The sequence below is a fragment of the Xiphias gladius genome, chromosome 4, assembly GCF_016859285.1.
Source record: "Xiphias gladius isolate SHS-SW01 ecotype Sanya breed wild chromosome 4, ASM1685928v1, whole genome shotgun sequence".
NCBI classification, from domain to species: Eukaryota; Metazoa; Chordata; class Actinopteri; order Istiophoriformes; family Xiphiidae; genus Xiphias; species Xiphias gladius.
Window position 1 is genome coordinate 24,381,109 of NC_053403.1, and position 22,927 is coordinate 24,404,035.

The window sequence follows — 22,927 nt, forward strand, 5'->3', positions numbered from 1 at the left end:
AAGGGTGCAATCGCTTACGTTTTCTACGTAGCCATACACACCGTTTCCATGGCACACGTCATCAGCACTCGACCAAACACAGCTGAGGCGCGAGTCTAAAGAAACATTCGAAAGGTTTTCCAGAAGCTCTTTTTAATTGACGGTTGAGGACAAGGGTTAACATTAAGTAAGACGTAATGTTTCGGTGCGACGAAAGGGTTTGTGTGTTGCTGCTGCCATGACACAGTCCGTTGTAGTTCAGGGTGAGTTCAAATCGATTGCAGCTCATCGAACGGAACGTTAGCTTAGCTAGCTGTCAGTTTGCTGTTTTGACATACATACTTCGGCTACACAGTGAACTATCGTAGGCTCCTCTGCTCGGTGGTTTACGTCTGATTTAACGAACGATTAGCTTAACCCATGGAACATTTTCCTTGTAATTGTTAACCAAACTTTACACTTGTGTTCTTCAGTTGGACAGTGTGGTAACCAGGTTGGCTGCAGGTTTTGGGATCTTGCTTTGCGAGAACATGCCCATGTCAATAAAGTAAGTGCATTTATAAACACGATACAGCAACAGTACTATCTCTAATAAGACCTTACACTAAGTCAAACACAATTCCACGGACAGCGCACTTTCAGCTTACATTACATCTGCTTACGTTGTAGTTGATTAGAAGTGATTGGATATTGATTGTGTAAAATGTATTCCTAGAAAAAAAGGCTATTAACCAGTATTAGGACATACGTAACATAAGATTATTGCCTTCCAGCAAACACCACCCCCTACCCTCAGCTGTCCTCAATCATATTCATCACCAACACATCCCTTCCCTGCCAGGATTGAAAAGTTTAAATTGTGATGGTCACTATTACTCATTTATTTTCTCTCTTTGACAGAATTTGAGAGTCAGTACAAAAACCTTTTAAAATACTATAATAGTATGACAGAAAAATGAAAGATATACTGTTTGGTGCAAAGTTTTAGGCATTTGTGTTTAAATTCTTATAAATCATGCAATACCATCAGAAAGGCATCCGATTGGTCCCAAAGTAATTTTTTAGCATGAAAATAACCCCAAACATAAGCCAAAGTCATAAAGAGCTAGCTCTTCAGAGACAAGAAGAACAAGGAGTCCTACAACAGGTGGTCTGGCCCCGACAGAGCCCTGATCTCAACATCATGGAGTCGGTTTGGGATCACCTGAAGAGACAAGAGCCACTGAGACAGACTAAAGCCACAAAAGAACTGTGGCAAGTTCTTCCAAGATGCTTGGAACAACCTGCCTGCCATCAAGTACCTTGAAAAACTGTGTGCCAGTGTACTTAGAAGAATTGGTGCTAAGGGTGGTCAGAGCAAAGATTCATTACATTTAGGTTTTTTTTTCTGTTTACTGCACTTTGTATGAAGTTAAGTGAAAAATAAAAACAATTCATGGCATTATTTTTGAAAACATCCTCACATTGCTTTTAATGACTAAAACGTTTGGACAGTGCTGTTTGTTTAAAAACAAGGATCTCAGTTTTAAATCACTGTTTTTTTTACATAATATATTTTAATATCTTAGGAATTGTGATGAGCAGCTTGGTCATTCCATACCAACTCACCTAGTAACCTCCCAGTTCATGTCATTGATTTTATTTAAAAAAAAACAAAAAACATGCACTTCTTTCAAATTCATGGGACCTTGCAAACTCCAAATAATTTTTTGGTTATGAATTTTTGAAGTTCGGCCCTCTTAGCTAAATTTAATAATTTTTTGTACTCTTCACTGGCTGTATAATTGCATTCAGTGGTTTAATTTAATTGGCGGTGTTATGGGGGTTAATCCTGATTTCTCTTTAACACAACCTTTTTGATGTAGGTGGGAGCCTTGGTGTGAACGGATTTAGCAATTTACTGGAGATGGGTGGGAGGCAGATGAGATTTGATTTGATGCTTTGCATATTGGTCTTGCCCTGTTTTTCTTGAGTGCTTGACTTTTTTTGTAGCACATTGGAGCTTGGTAGGAGCTGGTTTTTCTTATTTGTCCTCAGCCTGCTGCTTGAATCCACTCTTCTTCAAGAACTGCCTCAAATCTGTATTCTTCATTCTCTCATTCAGGAACAACTTTGTGGAGGCTGCTAGCAGGTCAACCAAATTCTCCGTCCACTTGCATTACGGGATCTGTTCTAATCTCTCTGGAGGAAGCAGCCACGATATACAGTGCTTCAGCTCCTCACACTGCTTCTCCTTTTCAGCTATTATGTGGTCCTTCCTCTCCAGTTGTCTGCCCGTGTTGGTCAGTTGTTGGATTTTGATGAGCAGCTATTCCTTTAACTCCACATTCTTGTTGGACTCTTTGACTACTTTAAGGCCCTTGTCAACTTGCACATTACATATGGTTATAGGCCTTTTTTGTGAAAGACAGAAGTCTCTCTCTTTTATTGCCCGTTCCAGTTGTTCCTCAAGGTCACAACATCTTCTCTTTTTTGTGCTTTATCTTTTCAAGCAAGTTCACCTTTGTGGTTTTGTGCAATTAATACATTGTTATCCAGAATGCTGAGTATTTTCTGCTCCATCTTAATCTTTTAAAAGAAATTATTGGTTTTTGTTTAACATAGCTATGCCTAGAGATTGGAGTAGTGTGTGGCCATGTGGGGGTCCCTGATGCCCATTACTGGGTGGCAGAGAATGTCAGACTTGGTTTGGCCTCATTGGGAAAAAAGACCCTCACTTTTGTCTTTGTACAGCGCTATTTAACTCGTCAGCACCTCTTCATAAACAACATTGCTGAGAAAGAGACACTTCTTTGTCTCTTCATCTTGAGCAAAAATGTGAAGCCTGCTTGATCTGCCAACCCTGGTCATAGAATTCCGAAGAAGTCTCTGCAAAAGACGCCAGCACAATGTAGCGACTGCCCCTGAGACTTACTCACTGTCATGGCAAAGCAGGTTCATACTGGAAACTGCCGAAGCCACAGAGTGAATAAAAAACATGCTGTCAGTTGGGCACAGGGTGATGCTTGCAATCAGGAGTTATGGGTCCAGCGTTGACACCAACTACAGATTTTGAGACCAAGTGATGAGGCAGGATCTGATCAATGAGATCTCTTGACCCACTGCAGTGTCCGTTGTGCTGGTTGAAGTTACGAAGGAGCATGATGACCATTCCCACTTTTTAGAGCAGTATGATGGGGAGGCATTCCAGATGGGCAGAGGGTATGTAAAAATTCAAGCTTGTCTCAATGTACCATGGTCAGCAGCATGTGCATATGTGGAAGATGGCGCCTTGTGTTTCTTTCATCACGTAGACGTCCATATGGCCCAAGATGTAATACTAAAGGAGATCTCTCAGGAGTGCTTCCACCTTAATGCGGAACACTTGAGCAATGATGTCTGGTCTCTTATTATCTGGTTGAACCTCAAAAAAGAGATCCTGTGATTTCTGGCCACTTGGGGTTGCGGGTGAAGGTCAAGAATAGTTGGGTTTTCCCTTGATTCGGGCCATAGCCACCACCATGGTGATCCATAAATTGACGGTGACAGCATAGTCAGGTGTCCACGTATCACCTCAGTGTCACTATTCCGGGCATCAACAGTGACCTTGTACTTTTCAGCCTTGATCGACTTCTGGTTGTCGTGGATCCAATTGAGGCTAAATTATGAAGTAATGTAATGCATTTACATTTTTTTTTTAGCTGCAATGGATATTAACACCTTTCCATAAAAAGGTTTTAAGTTCATTAAAATAATCCTTCTTTGGAAAATGTACAATATACAAAAGTATGTTTTTCAGCTCCAAAGCTATATTTAGCAAGATCTGTGGCAACTCAGTTTTCTTGCAGGACCAAATAAACTGCTACACATAATCAAAATTAGGTTGCAATAAAGTGAAAATGAGGTATTCATTTTTTACAATTAAAGATTCTTTGTTTGGGTACATAAAATATTTATTTTAACAATTAGATTGCTGTAAAATGTTCAGCAATAACTACTTACATGAAATAGGGTTTCCTTGATGTCCAGTATAAATTACCACCCAATCCAGTGACAAATTGGTGAGGTTTAGATTACATATACAAAGAATTGAAAAATTGGTGAACGCTCAGAGGGCCAAACTACAAAAATTCATTACTAAAAAAGTAATTTGGGTAGAGCTATATGACTTTGTAAGGTCCCATGAATATAACAGAAGTTTTTTACGTGAAGGTTTGCAAGAAAATCCATGACATGAACTGTGAAAAGTTCTAAATTCTGGGTGAGTTGGCATGGAATGACCCAGTTTATCACTTTTCTCTTAAATTTTATAGAAAAAATGGGAAAAAAGGAAAAAAATTTAATCATTTAGTCACAAAAAAAAAAACACAACTTTATCAGTAATGAAAATACACCTTAGTTGCATTCCTAGAAGATATGGTATTGCCCATAAATGAATCAGGAATTCAGTCAAATAAAATTCTTGTCTACACGATCAGTTTATCCCTTACAGTGCATATTTTAAAGAATAATTCCAGTTTACTAAAACTTGGGACTTATTTTTGTAGGTTTGTCCCTCATTCCTATTGCTGAACTCAATGATAAATTTGTATATGCCAAAGTAAATACTGAGGTCTGGGAACACAACTACATTGCTAGAACAAAGTGTAATTGATGGGGATGATGGCCATAACTACGTAAATAAAACAACGTATTGTAGGAAACCTGAATTATCCTTTAAGGGAAGCCCATTCTTGTTTTGCCTTATCTCATCCTATAAAGACAGACATGCAATCACATACCACAATCTCTATGGGCATTCCTAATATCCTGTTTTTCTCCTATTCAGAAAGGATTGTATGATGAGGCTCTCAGTAGCTTTTTCCGGAATGTGGACTCAAGGTACTCAAAACTATTTTCAACTGGTAACTGCTACATGGGTTGAGACATGTGTCTTCCACAGTGGTCCAAATGTAGTCCTTTTATATTTGGTGTGCTTTTCCAGGAAAAGTGATGGGGGAGCCTGTGGTGTCGGTGGGAGAATCCAACATCTGAAGGCCAGGGTAAGTTCTGCCAATTACCAGAAAACAGCTTGAGAGAACATTTTTTATCTTGTGGTCTTCACAGGGGTACCAGTTTATTTTAGAGTCAGGGTCAAGGTCAGGGTTGGATTTTGTGCAATGATTGCTCTGGCATCCATTGGTTAAGGTTACAAACAGGAGTTATGGAATGATGGTGGGGGGTCAATGGCATGTTCTGAGCCTATAATGGCAATGAAATTTATTGGTTTGCCTCAAACTCACATATTTGAATCCACAGGCGGTGCTGGTGGATATGGAGGAGGGCGTGGTCAATGAGATCCTGCAGGGTCCGTTGAGGGAAGTGTTCGACAGCACTCAGCTTCTCACAGACGTGTCAGGTTCAGGCAACAACTGGTGAGAGAGAGAATAGCCACGGGATGCCGTTTCACAAGCTCACATGGCAAGGAGCAACTGTTCCAAACCATAATTTTTAACATACGTGTTTTACAATCGTTCTCACGTGCAGTTATAGTATACAGTGTTGTAGTTGCGTGGTCTTCAGGGATTGTAATTCGTTGGTCAAAATAAATGCAAAATAATAATATTTCCCTGGCTGAAAGGATAAAAATCTGCTTTCTTATACAGCCAACACATTTCAAATTCCCAAGAATATAACAGAACAAGAAACAAGGGGCACTAGTAGCTTAGTAGCCTCAGCAACTGGGCGTTTTTTTGCGATTTCCCTTTTCTCAAGCCCAAGTATAATTTGGGGATAAAGGTCAGTAGTGTTTCTTGACAGGGCTGGTGTGGATATTTCCTCTATAGTTTTCTTTAGCCTGACAGCCATTGTAAAAAGAAAAAATTCCTCTTTGTAAATACAGGTTTGTCAAACAGAGTTATTGGTCAGATGGGGGGTGGGCTGGAATTTTCAGCATATTAAAGGGGAGTTCACAGGGGACAGAGACATGTGAAGTGGCTGATTTATGTAAGTGCTGTGCTTATAGCATATAGATTTCCCCTTCAACACTGGTCTTCTTCAGCCTTTTATTATAAAAAATGTGCAGGGAATCAGCCTAGTCTTTGTTACCCTTAACAAACTAATATAAATTAATATTACTGTTGCATTGTCTTTTTTTTGAAGTATTAAATATGAAAAATCTTTGAAATACAAAGGCATGAAAAGGTTTGGGTACTCCTGGTTAGAATTTTTGTCACTGTCAATAGCTAAGCGATTAAAAGATGACCAAAAGGCATGAAGTTAAAGATGATCCATTTCTTTAATATTTTAAGCAAAATTACTTTTTAATTTCCATCTTTTACAATTTCAAAATAACAGAAAAAGGAGAGTGGCTTGAAACAAAAGTTTGAGCAACATGCATGGCCAGTACACCTCCTTTGGCAGGTATCAAAGCTTGTAAACTCTTTTTGTATTAGCTTTTAGTTCTTGTTTCAGGGGGTTTTCCCATTCTTCCTTGCAAAAAGCTTCTAATTCTCTGAGATTCTTGGGCCGTCTTAAATGCTCTGATCTTTTGGGGTCTATCCAAAGATTTTCGATGATTTTTAGGTTGGGGGGCTGTGAGGACCAAGGCAAAACCTTCAGCTTGTGCCTCTTGAGGCAGTACATTGTGGATTTTGAGGTGTGTTTAGGGTCATTGTCCTGTTGTAGAAGCCATACTCTTTGGTGATGTTTGCACAGTGTGATGTTTGCTCCCAGAACTTGCTGGTATTTAGTAGGATCCATTCTTCCTTCTACCATTGAAATTGTCCCTGTGCCAAATGCATCAGGCTTGTTGAGATTTTCCTTTGCAGACTTCTGATGCTGTATTTTGTGGTGAGGATGCAGGAAAGGTTTCCTTCTGATGACTCGTTCATGAAGGTCACATTTGTGCAGCTGTCACTGCACAGTAGAACACTGCACCTCCCTTCTGGAGTATGCTGAATCTTTCTGAAAGTAGGCAAACAGGGGTTTTAATTGCCTTTCTAGCAATCCTACGAGCTGTTTTCTCAGAATTTTTTCTTGGTCTTCCAGACCTCAACTTGACCTCCACTGTTCCTGTTAAATGCCATTACAAACTGAGGAAATGGCTATCTGAAAACAGTTTGCTATCTTCTTATCCCCTTCTCCTGCTTTGTGGGCATCATTTATTTTGATTTTCAGAGTGCGAGGCATCTGGTTTGTGGAGTCAGAGTATTTGAAATAAGCTTTGAAATTTGCATCACTTTGCCTTTTCTAACAATGATTGTGAACAAGCCATAGCCCTAACAAGCTAATTAAGGTCTGAGACCTTGGTAAAAGTTATCTGGGAGCTCAAATTTCTTAAAGTGTCCAAAATTTTGAAAGGAGTACCTCCTTTCCTTATTTTCACTCTAAAATTGTACAAAACAGTCTGTTCACAGGAACAGAAATTTTTACAAGGGGTGCCCAGACTTTTTCATGCCACTGTATCTATGGATCATTGGGCAAGTCAATGTTTGTGGAAAATCCTGCATATACAGACCTGGTCAAAATATTTGAAACCCATGAATTTCAAGTAAGTAACTCAGAATATCTTCAGAAATAAATGCAAATTAACCAACTTTGTATAATCAAAATATTTTAATAAAATGTCCATGGTTACTGAACAAAAGAAAAAAACTTGCATAATAGTGAAATGATACAAACACAAAATGTACCCCAGACACAAATATTGGCATCCTTCACTAATATTTGGTTGCAGAACCTTTGACAACAATAACAGCCTCTAAAAATTTCTTGTAGCCATCTAGAAGCTTCTTGCAGCTTTCCTCCGGTAGTTTCTGCCACTGTTCCATTGCTAGGACTCATTGCTGACCAGTTTACAAGAGTCCATCTTTTCCTTTTCAACCATTCTTTTTTGCTGCTGGATGTTTGCTTTGGATCGTTGTCCTGCTGAAAGACCCAAGACATTCTCCTCACACCTGGTTTTCTGACACTGGGTAACATATTTTGCTCAAAAAATGCCTTGGTAATCTTCTGATTTCATCTGTCTTTTGACACATTTAATGCCTCCAGTGCCAGAGGCAGCCAAGCAGCCCCACAGCATGATAGAACCTCCACCATGTTTTACTGTAGGTAGGGTGGTTCTTTTCCTTATGGGCTTCATTTCGTCACCTGTAAACATAATTATGCACTGCATTCTCAAAGAACTCTACTCTGGTTTCATCTATCCATAGAACATCATCCCAGAAAGACTGTGGCTTATCTATGAAAGTTTTTGCAAACAGTAGTCTTGCCTTTTTGTGCCTTTCTTTCAATAGTGGTGTCCTCCTTGGCTTTCGCCTATGGCGCCCTACTAGTTTTAGCATGCAGCATATAGTACAGGCTGAAACTGCCACTCCTAATTGATCCAGATCAGCCTGAAGCTCTTTAGATGTCTTGTTTTTTTTCACAATCCGCATCAACCTTCGCAGACTCCTCTTACTGAGTTTCTTCTTTGTGCCAACCCCTGGAGGCATCTTAAAAATTTTATGACTGTGAAAGCTGTTGATATCATTACGAACTGTTGAAACAGGGATTTCAAGCTCTTTGGTGATTGCCTTGGAATTCTTCTGTTTTTTAATAATGGCATTTCTGATGCTCTCAGACAGCTCTCAGACAGCTCTCTTGTCCTCACCATTGTGAAAAAGAAACTGGAAACAATCAGCCCCTTTTTATGCAGTAACACCATTATTCATTGCTTAATTCAGGTCACGTGAACACTGAAAATTAAGCAAAGGTGATTTTAATTTGTTTTTTATTTTGTTTAAGGAACTAATTTAAATTCATCAAAAGGGTGCTGTGGTACATTTTGTTTTTTTTTCCCCCCCTTCTTTTGTTAAGTAACCTTGGACATTTTGTTAAAAATATTCTGGTTATACAAAATTGGTTTCCACTTTCTCTGTCAGTTAAACTCACTCACGCAGCTTGCGGCTCTTCACACTTCACAATGACATTTAAATTTGAGTCTGTTTATTCTTCATGTTGATTTTTAATTTTATGTTGAGTTTTTTTTTATGTTTTTGTCAAGACTTTCTAAATTCATATCGCATTTTATCCACTACTTGTGAAGCTAGCAAAATCGCTTGTATATTTTTTTAGATCTCAGCCAAATAAGAAAATGAATTACTTAATTTATACATAATACTTCTTACCATATATGAACTCAACAGTAACATACCTTTAGCCAAGTTTTAGCTCTAACCCATGACAGAGAAATCCAAGGTAGTGTTTTACACATTAGCAATGCAGCAACCAGCTCTGATGCTCTGCTTCCTTGTCCAGGGCAGTTGGACACATGATGTACGGCTCAGCCTACAGGGAGCAGATAGTGGATAAGCTGCGGAAGGCAGCAGAACACTGTGACTGTCTGCAGTGCTTTTTTCTCATTCATTCTATGGGAGGAGGTAAGGCACAGAACTGTTTGACCCAATGCATTTAAACATTATATCCATTAATTATTTTTTCACAGATCAGAGTGCAGATGCTCCATCTTAATTTATACACAAAACTCTGGTCTTTATACATTGTACTTAAGAGTATTACTGATGCAAGACACTGCTTCTTACAATTCATACAATTAATATTAAAAACTTGTTCAAATTTACTGTGGCCAATTAGTTTCTATTTCAGTCTGACTTATAATTAAAGTACCTTGAACAGAAGGATACGGTATGTCAGTACATGTACTGATGTTTCCCACCATCCCACAACACTGCTGTCACAGGAAGACTTTTCCCAACTGAAGTCTTTGCCATGCGCATGTACAACTATAAAAAGCTGATCAGGTTACCTGTATACATAGCCAGAAAATAAGGTTTCTTTAATCCCCTACCCTGATTATGGAAATAGGTTTCATGATGTTAAATAAATGAGGTTACTCCAGAAAGCTTCTTTAGAGCAAGTAAATGCACTGACTGAATTTGAGGTACCGGTTCCGGCTTGGGGACCAGAGTGCTGAGCCTGCTGGAGGAGGAGTTCCCTGAGGTGTGTCGAATTGTCACTTCAGTCTATCCATCTGCGGAGGATGATGTCATCACCTCTCCTTACAACAGTGTCCTGGCTATGAGAGAGCTCACAGAGCACGCTGCCTGTGTCTTGCCTGTGGAAAACCAGGTTTGTGTCTTTGTGAATGTTTCGTTTTTTTCCCCTCTCTCTGTAGATATCTCAGCTGTATGTTCACATCTAATCCATCAACAATTAACAGCATTTTGTTGTCCTTCCCTTCTCCTCCTCCAGTCGTTGGTTGACATTGTGAGCAAGATTAAACATATGTCTCATGGTGGAAAGCAAGGGCCGATGATCAAGAGAGAGAGCACCATCATCTCTGGACAGGGCGGGCTCAGTGGGTCAGAGAAGCCCTTTGATGCCATGAATAACATTTTGGCTAACCTGTTGCTTAATATTACCAGGTATAGTTGTGTGTGTGTGTGTGTGTGTGTGTTTCCATATATAGTAGACCCCCGTATGCTGAAGGAAAGGAGACTAGCAAAGTGTATACTTTACCACTGGACATGCTGCCATGTTTTCTGTTTTGTTTTTTAGTGTTAAATAAAACCCAACAAAGTTTCTTAGTAAAATGACAACCACAGGCCTCCAGAACAGCCTCGGTGCTCCTTGTTATAGATTGTCTGAGTCTGTGTAACTTAACTGGAGTAATGAACACCATTGTTCCATAAGATATTCCCTCTTTTGGTGTTTTAATGATGGTGGTCGAGAGCTACGTCTAACACTTAAATCCAAAATCTCCCATACTTGATAGTTGGGTTGAGATCTGGTGACTGCGAAGGCCACAATATAGGATTTACATCATTTTCATACTCATCAAAACCACGCAGTGAGAACTTGAGGCATGTATGGAATTTGTCACCCATCTGTAGTTTCTAGTCTGAAGTGAGGAAACTTTGTGAATTGCTGTTAAGGCACCTTGTAGAGTTTGTGGCAACTAGTAGCACTATGGAACGATGTTTTTACCAGTGGGTCCCTGTTTCATTTGTTCGTTTGCACAAGCATGTGCACGACCATGTTCCTGGCAATGGATTCACACTATTCCACGAATCATTAATGAACCAAGAAATGCACCAACATGCAAAAATAAAGTGATAAAATATTCAAATATTTAAAAAAAAAAGAAAAAACAGCTCTGCAAGTGTTTTATGAGGAGGGAAATTTGTTCAACAAGTTTGTTAGACCTAAAGGATACTTACAGTGCGTTTTGGTGAGAAACGGTGAATGTAAACATAAACTTTGTATATATACTCTACCAATACATTTGTCATTAAATTGTTACACGATGAGAATTCTCATTAAGAAATTTCATTTTTCGTGCTAAAGTAGTAGTAATTAGATTTTCCATGCATGTGAAAGTTGACAAGGTGTGTCACCTAAAGTGTCCTGTATTATTTGTCTTCTGTTTTAGCTCAGCACGCTTTGAGGGTTCTCTCAACATGGATCTGAACGAGATTGCCATGAACCTGGTACCTTTCCCTCGTTTACACTACCTGGTACCCAGCCTCACCCCTCTCTACACACTGGCAGATGTCAGTGTCCCCACCAGAAGGTCTGCTGTATGGCTGCCACTACAGCTATTTTTTACCTCACAGTTGTTTTGACTCCCGCAGAGCTCCGGGTATTTAGCACACATGAATTCCATCATACCCCTCACATGCGGCTCATGTTGACTATAGTGATGAATGATGAGGGAAGCCAGTTATCCAGTGATGACTTCACTGATTAGAAGTGTGTGGAATTCATTTACACTGTTATTTATTTATTCCGTCATTTGAAATGTGATGAAGCAGCACTGGTCAATTGGAATAAGGACTAAATGTATTATAGATGGGGCTGGGTAATATGGTTAGCCTCACACTATAAATAAGAATATTTTTCTAATAATAATATGTATTATGATATGGCAAGCATATATATTAAAATGACATGAAAGAATCAAATTGTTGTTCAATGCAATGAGCTGTGCTCCGCTGTTCTACATTACATCAGAAAAAAACCGCTTCATACTTATAAATCAACTCCAACAACTAATTTAGTTGTTTTTTCGTTTGTTTAGAAGCATTCATATAGACAGCTAAATGTCTTGAAATAATAAAATGATAGATCCTATCCCGATGATATTCCACTGAAAGTCAGCAAGCAATAATACTGAATTATTTGTGAGCTCTAACTGTATATGAATATGTGAATATGTATATCAGCACCATTATTTAAACAGGAGGCATAAGATTCTCAGGCACCACAAAGCATGGTATTCACTTCATCAAGTGAGAGAGTGTCAATGTCAAGTTTAGTGCTGTGCTGGCTTGTGACAGGAAAAACACCATTTGACCCACCACCCAACCACCGGCCTACCTTCTCCTCAACAACAACGGCCATGAAAGTGGCCTTGTGTGAGCCACGGAGACCAAATCTGCTCCAGCGTAGCAGCTCATTGGTCAAAAAGAGTGGTGGCTGTACTGGGTAACTCCCAGAGTTGAATATATGTGACTGTATGAATGCAGAGCAGGGTGTTACTTAAAAATATCTTGCCTTCTTAGCAGAGCTTCCCTAGATAAATAAAGATTCAAGAATTCTGCGTTGTCAAACATTGCCCCATTGGCCCCCAGTCTAACTCAACTGTACTGGACATCTTTGCAAGGGCATTTCATTTACAGCCAGTAAATAGATACACTGTGTGCTGAAGAAGCAAACCACAAAGGCTGTTATTTGTGAGTTTAAATGTAATATCAGAAAAAAAATTTTTTACACTGAGCAGTGTTGCAATGTGAAATTTTTTTCCTTGTTGTCTCCTCTTAACTATGTCCACTAGATTGGATCAGATGTTCAGCGATGCCTTCAGTAAAGACCACCAGCTAATCCGAGCTGACCCGAAGCACAGCCTCTACCTGGCCTGTGCCCTCATGGTCAGGGGCAACGTGCAAGTGTCCGACCTCCGCAGGAACATTGAGAGGTCAGAGCACCAATCTCTCACTCAGCCTCCATCTCCACCAAAACAGGCAGCGGAGCCAGTACACCCTCTCTGATAGGCCCAAAGATGACCTTCACACTCAGTCTCTCAAATAGTACCCCCATTCAGCACCAACAGCAGTGATTCATGACTAGTCCATTCAGCACCCAGCTCTCCTCTGCTCTCCCTTCACTGCTCTCCCTGCAGACCTTGTTTTCAAATGGCATGTTGTCAAGAGAAACTGTAACAGAAGCTGGTGTGAGAGCACATATTTATGCGTGACCATGGTTTAAAGAGGGGAAAGGGAGGGAGGAAGAGGGAAAGCGCAGAAATATTGCCCACCAGAAGACTCTTAACAGCACATTTAATTACTGGACATGTATTGCAGCAAATTTAGGTGTTGGTCCTTTTTTTCCCCCCATGAAACAAAAAAGAACTTTGCTGGATGCCTTGTCCTGTACATTTTTTGTAGTGCTGACAAAAAACGAATTGACAACAGTTTTTTTGACAGATGAATCATCTATCAAGCAAAACTTTCAAACATTGTTGGTTCAAGCTCAATGTGTTTTCTGTATTTTATCGTGTCTCTGTCATATCATTGTACACTTAGTATCTTTGAGTTTTGGAAAGCCGGTTGGAGATTTGAAGAGCTCATCTTGGTATCTGGGAAACTGTGATTGACATTATTTCATTAACTTAATTATTAATTGGTTAATTGAAAAAATAATCAACAGACAAATCAATAATGAAAATCATTAGTTGCAGCCCATAACATTCACAACATTAACAAATGACTTTCTAGACATTTCTTCTAGTCACAATAGTAATACAATCTAATAAAAGCGCTGTTAAGCTGATTTAAGTGTAACTACGTTTATACTCTAGATTCTTCCACCAATGAAATGTAAAATGCCCTCTTGGTTGCTTCAGGAACCATGTTACCATCTGAATTTCCTGCCATACTTTCTCACACTTAATGCCATTTTGTCCCTGTTGTAGACTGAGGCCATCGCTGCCCTTTGTCTCATGGAACCAGGAAGGCTGGAAGACGAGCCTGTGTTCTGTGCCTCCCGTGGGTCACGCCCACTCCCTGTTAGCCCTGGCCAACAACACCTGTGTGAAGCCCAGTTTCATGGAGCTGAGAGAGCGTTTTAACAAGCTCTACAGGAAGAAGGTGCATTTTAAGTCATTCCAGATTTTTAGACCATTGGCGGATGCAACAAAAGGATTTAAAACCACCAAATCTCTTCTGGATACACCTTGTCAAACATGATTATTTGCTTGTTTTTCTTAACAGCTTTTCATTGAGGATTGAATATCTCTGGGTGTTTTCACAATTGGTTAGACTGCATAAGCAGACTGATTAAGCGTTGTGTGTATACAAGGTCAGAAAATAGTAATAAATAAATAATAAAAAATAAATACATGCCCATTTTAATTTCCTTGTTTTCTCCAACATTTGTCCAAATATTATTTTTAACCATCAAGAACAACACAGAGCAGTACCAAATCCTTATATTTGAGTTGTTGGAACCAGAAATTATTTGGAACTTTTGTTTGAAAAACAACTGAAGCAGTTATTTTTTCAGTATCAAGACAGTTGTTAAATAATTTCCTGTTGATCAACTAATTGTATAATGGCCCTCATTTTTAAGCAGGTAATCAATGAAAGTTGTCATTAGTTGCAGTCCGAGTGTGAGCATGATATTCATGATACTCAATGTTTCTTCTGTCTTTCTGCTATACGTACTCTATAATTTCCATTGAAATCTTCTCCCATCATTCAAGACTTTAACTTGAAAGGTTGAATAGTACCGAGGAGATTTTTTCAGAATTAAAGACACCACCTTCAGTGTGCCCCTTCTCTCTTTTTTTTTTTTTTATAAAGTTGGGTCATACTTGTGGTATTGTATGGCCACTTGCCTAGAACAGACCACACCACATCTCAAAAGAAACATTGCTTGGCATTGAAAAACTCATGTTTTTGTTTCAACATAATATCGCCACATTTATTTCAAGAAGGGAACAAAGGAATCTAAATTGAAAGTTGACATACTTTTGTTTGTATTTAGACTAACAGACTTTAAATTCTATTGTCTTTTGTCTTTGTTGTTTTCTGAAGGCTCACTTACATCACTACCTGCAAGTAGAGGGGATGGAGCAGAGCTGCTTCTCAGAGGCCATCTCCTCTCTCAGTTCACTGATTGAAGAGTACAGTCATCTTGATGCCACCAAGGGGAGACTCATGCATGACACACCCAGGCTCAGAATCGTCAGATGAAAGTCCACTTTGTTGTAAATCTGATTAACCGTCCTTTTTTTTTTTCTGTCTGCCTAGTTTTCAAAAATGACTTCACACAACCAGATCTTTTGTGTATACCTTTATAAGTTATAAATCATATTTGTGACCTGATTTAAAAATGTTCCCTGTCTGAAAAAATAAAACAGCAACAACGTGTAGAAAGAAAGGAAGAGTTAAACTCAATCTTTAGTATGATCTGATTTGCCATTTTAGGCTCCCTGACCATAGTATAATGAGGTACACATAATGAGTTGGATCAACTGTTACAGCTGATACACTGGCCACGGTCCATGTTGTTATTGCACATACGTGTCCTAAAGACAGGGTTCATAAACGTTTTTTTCATAGCTAACAGCTTTTTTCTTCATTTAATGATCCCAGCCATTCTTCCCCACGAAATGAGGTTTTGTAGTTTCAGTTTAAGTTTTTGTCTTTAGTTTCCTTGGGGCACATCACCGCTGCTGAGGAGAACTTGATAACCATATGCATATTTTTCAGTCCTTAGTCCACCGCAGCAGGGCTCATACCCTGTGTCAGTGTCTCTGCGCTTTTTAGATGGCGCCATTAAAGTAACCGCAGGTCGGAAAACATGTCACCCGGATTGTCGCACTTTCTCTGGCACACGCAGGACGTTATCCACTGCATTTTCCACTGTGTGTTGGAGCCTCCTTTGCAAGCGAAGTCGACCTTTATCATGCGGGACTTGTTGGGGAAACAGCAGCGCTTGTCTGTACATACACCACAGTATGTGGGCTTAAAATTTTTGGTACTGGTACAGCCAGAGAGTGTCAGCTTCTCCGCTTTCTTTGCCTGGAATTTAGGCCGGCATGTCTTTCCCTTTGGCACCTAGAGGTCAAAAAAGTGATTACTACCTTTTAAATTTCATATAAAACCATGTCAATGCTTGAATAGAATTTGACTTTAACTCGTCACCTTAATACTCCTTAGCAGGGCCCTCTCACATGGTCGCAACAGGCACAGGCGACGGTCCTTCCTCATCTCACATTTGCTGTTGTCGTTGTTGACGCGCACAGAGATTCCCAGGCCGCAGGTCTTGGAGCAGGGACTCCAGGGCGTGGTCTGGATCAGACAGTTCTTCTTCCAGGCTAAAGGGGGATCCCTGTAAGCTTTCAGTATTACAGTTAAGGGCATTGTGTCAACAACACCCTACACAAAGAATTGGCCTGTTTGGCACTGTACTGCCAAGCAGAGCACAGAATCAACCTAACAACAGCAGATACCTCTTCTGACCCAATTTAAGGGAATACATTTTCTGCTACTGGTGAATATAAGCTACTAAACTTCAAATGTCTCCACTGAGCTCTCAGCAGATATACCAGAACAATTCGATTTCCAGTGAAAGCACGCATTGCATCAGCCAATTCATTGTCAACTTAGTGCAATTAGAAACAGCCACTCAGCTGAACTGAAATGATCTTTTAAACATCCCAAAAAGGTCTCAGTTACCATGTGTGGATGTCAGCACTTGAATTTTAAATCAAAAAGATGCACTTTGTTTTCCACAGTGACAGATTAAATTAGTGTTTCCAGGGATCAGAGCTTCATGCCAAGCAAAGCAAACAAACCACACTGTACATCAAAGTGAAATGCTTGCCGCTTTTAGTAAGGAGCGAGTGGTCCCTCCTCCTGTTTAGAACAGGAACCATCCATCTTTCAGTTTTCCTCTGTGAGGCAGTCACCAGTCAGTCAGGCTTCATTCTTCCGCCTGCTCACACAGCCAGAGTAATGAAATGCCCTCTCCCCTTCTCATCCAGCCAACTTGGACAGCAAATAGTATTCCAGGCCAGACAGGCTGGCCCTTCTCCATGGCTTTACTCTATAAACACACACCTGACATGTAGGTAGCGTCCTGCTGGTGCTTCTTTGGACTCTGACTGCTGCGGAGGGCGGCTGGAATGTTGCCCATCAGTGGGGCGGGACCTAAGAGACCAGCAGGCTTCTGGATGAAAGCAGGGGTACAGCCAATGGCTCCGGCAATACATGTGCACTTATACAGGGGGCTGGGCTGGAAAGCTTCTCCGTTCTCATAGTGGGCCCCATTCAGGTCACAGCCCACTGCCATCATATCTGAAAGAATCAGGGAAACATCTCAGGGATGTGGTACTCACGGGTGCTGGTAATGCACCTCTCTTGTTGATGTGACTGTGAATCTTAACAGCTGTGAAAAGATTTTTACATAAGTAAATTTGGTCTTTTTGTGACGATCCATAAACTTTACCACACTTTTCACAAACATGCAAAATGAAGCAAAAAGGACCTTGACACTTAAATCGCAATAACATGTCATTGTGATTTTCTTATTTTTGAAAGTATATTAAATATTGAGCGTTGTCACTGAAAGTAATGTCATAATTGCTATGTCGCAGTTGTTGGGCCAAACAATTAAATGTATTCAAAATGTGATTCAACAGTTCATTATGAGCATGAAAATTCAAATGCACAGCATTTAAATCAAATCTAGCAGTATTTGCTTTACAAAAATTAATTAATTATTACACTAAAAGTAAAAAAGGAAAATTACACATCAGTGATACATAATATGCGTTTGTCATGTATGGCAGTGCTTTGTTGTAGAATGTGCAGAAGTTTTAGGCACTAAACAAAGTGGGGATGGTTTTCTTTTTACTAATCTCAATAAGAAGTGCAGTAAACCTACATCAAATCAGCATTTGCTGTGACCACACTTTACATTTAGAACAGAACCAATTCTCCTTGGTACACCTGCACACAGTTTTTCAGGTACTGGGCAGGTAGGTTGTTCCAAGCATCTCGGAGAACTTGCCTTCTGTGGATTTAGTCTGTCTCAGTGTCTTCTGTCTCTTCGTGTACTCCCACACTGACTCCATGAAGTTGAGATCAGGACTCTGTGGGTGCCAGACCATCTGTTGCAGGACTCCTTGTTCTTGTTGTCTTGTTGACTCTGGCTGTACGTTTAAAATCATTGTCAGGCTGCCAAATGAATTTGGGACCAATCAGAGGCATGCCTGATGGTAATGTGTGATGGATTAGAATTTAACATCTTAAGTGCTTAAAACTTTTGCACAGTGCTGTATGTAAAGGGGAAGTGAAAAGTGATCTGTCAGATGCATGTGAAGTGGTGGACTGGGAAAAAAAAAACCACATCTGGTGTAGACCATGGATGTACTGAGCACAAATGGATACCGTGTTCAGATGCCGCCCGATTCATTCCTTTTAAGTTGCTCAGTGAATGCATACGCCGTAAAAACCTCAGCATGCTTCCTCACACTTCTGCGTTTTTGAATTCTTCTCCAGCTGAGCCAGTTGAGAACACGCACATCCAACACTTTTACTGGCTGAGCTGGCTGACTTCCTTTTGGCTCCATGAATGTGATTAAATAATTTAATCATGCTCTTCTAGATTTTCCAAATCCAAATCGATCAAATTCTGATACTACAAAGAATCATTTTAGCAACGCTAAGAAACACATATTCACTGTTTTACGGCTGCTCCTCTTCCAATGACAGTGTATGGGGGAAAATGCTTTTTGGGGTCCAGTGTGTGTCCTAGGTTGATCACAAAAGTTGCAATACCCCTTGCGGCAACTACACCAAGATCGCCTACACCGCTCTGCGCCGTTCCTGAAAGCTTAGTGTAGAAGGCCTTATAGGGCCGTTTTTTTCAGCACTGCAACAGAAAACACACCCTGCATATTCACCTCCATGAGTCCCCCTGTGACGACACAGAGGACTACAGTAAATACATGCAGCATCCTCCGGCAAAAGAGTTGAACCTCCCTTGACTTTTGCTGCAATGCGATACATCAACATCCTGCAAACACACAGTATCTTCCAAATAGATTACTTTGTAAATGGCATATTCTATTGTTCTTTTGATCTTTGAAACTCATACCCAGCTAAGTTTTATATTCTCACTGTTGCAAAACACCGACAACAACAGAACGACCAGGTATTTTATTAATACTAATGCGCTCAGTCTGCACCTGCATACAGCATCAATCACACCGACCAAGCTCTAAGGAAGTAGGGGATTTAGTTTGAAACAGAAGATGTAGCATCCCTGTTACTTTGACCCACCCTGTCATGACCAATTAAAGAAAAGATCAGAGCCACTCACATGCACACACTCCAACTTCATATCTTGGCTGGTCTGCTGAGAAGTCGCAGTACATGCCCTTGTGCGGGTCACAGACGTCCCTCTCGTTGCACGCTTCTCCAATCTGCCTGGCGCAGCTCTTGCAGCAGCCACACCCGTCCAGGACGGCACTCACCCCCGGGGCACAATAAGGTCTCTCCCGACACTTGCAGGGCCACTGGCAGAACTGCCGCCTCTCAGCTGCAGGCTGTCCACCTCGAGGAGCCAGCAGCTGCCCATTGTTCTGAGCCCTGCTGAAGCACTGGGTTAGGAGAAGTACAAAGCCTAATTGGTTCAAAGTGCACTTTTCCAATTAATTTTTGCTTACCATTGAATTGAAATGGGAGGCAATATTTGCAGCATTGTAGAATTAAAGTGCTGTTTTAAATGTCTAATGACTTTGGAAAGTTGTCAAACATGCTAAGGGTGACATTCCGAACTCCACACCACTTTCCATAGCCATTGGCTAGGTGCACTAGTGCAGGATTTCAAGTTGTGTACAAAGTTGGTTTATTTTTTACACAGCTAATGCTGCAACTCTGCTGACTTGCTGACACATCCCCATATGGCTGAACTTTGAGAAATAAACGTATCCACGTTTGAATCACTTTTTGCTTCAGGACAGTTTGCTGCGAAAGAGTAACCCAGCATAGCCCACCTCAATGCCATCTTTCTGGATGTGCGTTAACTTGCAGAGCTCGTGTACATGGTATGTAGCAGAAAATGATGAATGGACAACAGTATCACCTTCGTCTCCATCTGTAATATGTCTTAATGACATCTGGATAACCATTGCATTGGTCAGTCCATCTGTCTCTCCGTCCAACACTTTGGTTCAGAGAAAAACATTTTGCACTCTGTTACCATAAAACTTGCTATGGATATTCATGGTTAGAAACAGCGTCATTATACACACGTCACATTGCAAAGCTATTTTAATCAGCATCAAGACACATTGTCTCCAAGCAAAAAAATTATTTATTTAGTGGACAATGTTTCGATCCCAGTTGGATTAAATCTAATGATTTTAGAGACCCTGGTCAGGTCAGATCAACAAGTCTCCAGACCAGTACTTGGATATAGGATAGGGTACCTCAAAAACTCATTTCCGCTAGTGCCGCCCTTTGTCACAACCTAACAGACAGATTGGTATGATGCTCCCAAAGGGATAAACTATTTAGATTTTATAACAATTAGCGATGTGCGGGATTAGTCAACTTAACGATTAAACGTTGCTACCCTCGCTAGTCGGCACCAGAAAAATACTAGTTAAACTAATTATTAATGTTATTAATGTACAACGCCGGTTAACTGTTGTATCTAAAGGATGCTATACAGCTGCTTGCCACTAGCCGGGGCTGCAGCCCGGTCATCCCCACGCTCATGACCGGATTTTGTAAGCCAGCAAGGTGGAAAGTGGGACAAATGACATCCTGTAAAACCAGCATGGTTTGGCAGTTTTTTGATCAAGAAAAGGAAAATAAGGTCGTATGCAGGCTGTGTCAGAACAAACTGACACACAAGCGCAAGACCAGAGCTATGTGTACATACATGCAATATTTAATCGGACAATATTTAACCATATCGATTAAATGGTAATCAATTTTTGCTGATTTCGGAGTGTTTTCTTCCTTTTAGTCTAAATTTAGATTTCAGTTTAAGCTACAGGGAAATTAGTCAGTAGGAGCATCCCTAATAACAATTAAGCTCCACTACTCGTAAGGGTCTGAGAATAATAGTTCTGTATGTATCAGTATCAGTGTGTTCATTCCAACCAAAACTTTCCTATTGTAAGGTGTTGGATTCTTCTGTAGCTCACTGGCATCAGTATATATGACAGCAATGGGTGAACATTGGACTATTTCAGTTATATTAAAAAGCACATTTGACTTGGAACATAGTGTCAGCTAGTGGTCAAAACCAAACATGAATCAATATTTAATCATTAATCCTGCCGTGGTACCAGTGGCTGAAAGAGGCTGATAAAGTCCTATGTCTAATGAAATGTTTCATTACTGTGACCGACAGATTTTTTTTGTACTTGTATTTATAATCCTATCCCTCCTTCTGATGGACAGCTACTTTTGCAAATGTAGGGTTTGGCTGGTTAGAGCATGTCACGTATGAGATAGTTTGTTTGAATTGCAGAAACCTTAATGGGACACAACAGGATGAAATTCCTTCTCATATTTAGCTTGCATTTTATTCAGGTGCAACTAGACAGCCAAATTCAATATTTTGTTAGACCAATCTTAAGAGAGAGAGAGGGACCAAAACATGAAAAAAAAAAAAAAAAATGCGCCAAAGCGTTTTGTTTTTCCACAAAGACTGAAAAAAACAGCTCAAAGTACTAGGATTGAATGAAGAATGGTTCCCTCTTGTCTTAATGTCACTGTAGTCATTGTCATATGGCAGTATAAGATTGCCGAATTGTGAGGTACCACTATTTCAGTATATCATTTCCCCCGTCTGAACTTAAGAATGCTGGTATCATGCTAGATAGATTTGTACAGATGACAGATGCCAAAAAGTTTCACGGATAAAACATTAAATGAATAAAGATGGATAGGGAGATTTTAAAGTCAAATGCCACTTGTGCTCCCATTCTCCTGGCTACTCGGCGCTTCCAAGGGTCACTGAGGGTTATGCCAAAAATCTAAAGCCTGTCTGCCAGGTTTACTGAATGAGCTCATTTCATGGTGTGAAAATGGGTCCACGTGAGCTTTAAATATAAAGACCTCAGACTTTGCTCTTCTATAGCTAGCAATGTAAATAAATAACAACACTCAAAACCACTAAGTATATACCAAGAGTTCATTAATGGCGAATTCTGAAAAATACACAAGTTTCTCCAAAACAATTCTAAACTTTTACCCTTTCTTGATTGGAGTAAATTTATTTAGATATTTTTTTTCACTTTTTAAATAGAACACCCAAGCATCTCAGTTGTGAATCCTCCTGTTACACCATACTGTATATGGCAGCGGTCGAGAGCCACCAAGTGTTGTCGCTATCAGAAACCCCAGTTTGTCTGTAGTGTTTAGAATAGAAAAAAATAATACTCTTCTTACCTGTTGAGTAAGGATGAGTAGGAGGGAACGGTAGAGAAGCGATAGCATCTTTCAAGTGAGAAGGTCTGTGTGAGCTCCAGGAGAGCGCAGGGGGATGAGGGAGCAGGAAGGTGGGATCGAGGGAGAGGGAGAGAGGAATGGGGTGGGGGGGGGCAGACCTGTCAGAGAAGGGTACAAAGCGCCTTCTGTCTCTTCTCCAAACACACCTTTCCCCACTTTACTGATCCAGAGGGGAAATATTTGTCTTCATAACTGCTGGGCTGCTCCAAGGCCTTCGACTCCTACCCACTTGTTTATTCTTAGTCTGTAGACTCTGCTCACATTTATCTGGGTGCAACTAACATTTAAATCTGTAATCCATGTGTGACAGGCTGCTACATACCACTAGGTAAAGTACATTTCAAGAAAGTTAATTCTTCAATGGACAAAAACTGAATTCATGAGTAGTATTCTAGTGAGTAAATGCAGTCCTTGTATGTTGTATGTTTAATGTGGTGCCAAAGCTG

At 40.2% G+C, this 22,927-nt stretch overlaps 2 protein-coding genes across 2 annotated transcripts; one reads left to right on the plus strand and one right to left on the minus strand.

Moving 5' to 3' along the window:
- The first annotated feature begins 24 nt into the window (after window positions 1–24).
- Window positions 25–15,372, plus strand: tube1 (tubulin, epsilon 1). The gene is made up of 12 exons (XM_040125804.1): window positions 25–242; window positions 453–526; window positions 4,787–4,839; window positions 4,943–5,000; window positions 5,257–5,372; window positions 9,238–9,359; window positions 9,881–10,068; window positions 10,192–10,364; window positions 11,372–11,512; window positions 12,776–12,916; window positions 13,913–14,087; window positions 15,036–15,372. Exons 1-12 carry the CDS (start codon window positions 218–220, stop codon window positions 15,192–15,194), a joined length of 1,425 nt encoding a protein of 474 aa, XP_039981738.1. The 5' UTR covers window positions 25–217; the 3' UTR covers window positions 15,195–15,372.
- Window positions 15,373–15,505: 133 nt separating this feature from the next.
- On the minus strand, window positions 15,506–22,671 carry ccn6 (cellular communication network factor 6). The gene is given in 7 exon segments (XM_040125805.1): window positions 15,506–16,061; window positions 16,149–16,321; window positions 17,067–17,303; window positions 19,333–19,612; window positions 22,422–22,504; window positions 22,507–22,545; window positions 22,548–22,671. Coding segments are annotated over 7 exon segments (1,218 nt in total). The 3' UTR covers window positions 15,506–15,779.
- Between the last annotated feature and the right edge of the window lie 256 nt (window positions 22,672–22,927).

Bases quoted from the DNA above. Each gene is read 5' to 3' on its own strand.
- tube1 (XM_040125804.1), top strand. From the start codon at position 218: ATGACACAGTCCGTTGTAGTTCAGG. The intron at 9,360-9,880 runs GTAAGGCACAGA...ACTGAATTTGAG, and splicing joins CATTCATTCTATGGGAGGAG to GTACCGGTTCCGGCTTGGGG. The intron at 14,088-15,035 runs GTGCATTTTAAG...TGTTTTCTGAAG, and splicing joins ACAAGCTCTACAGGAAGAAG to GCTCACTTACATCACTACCT.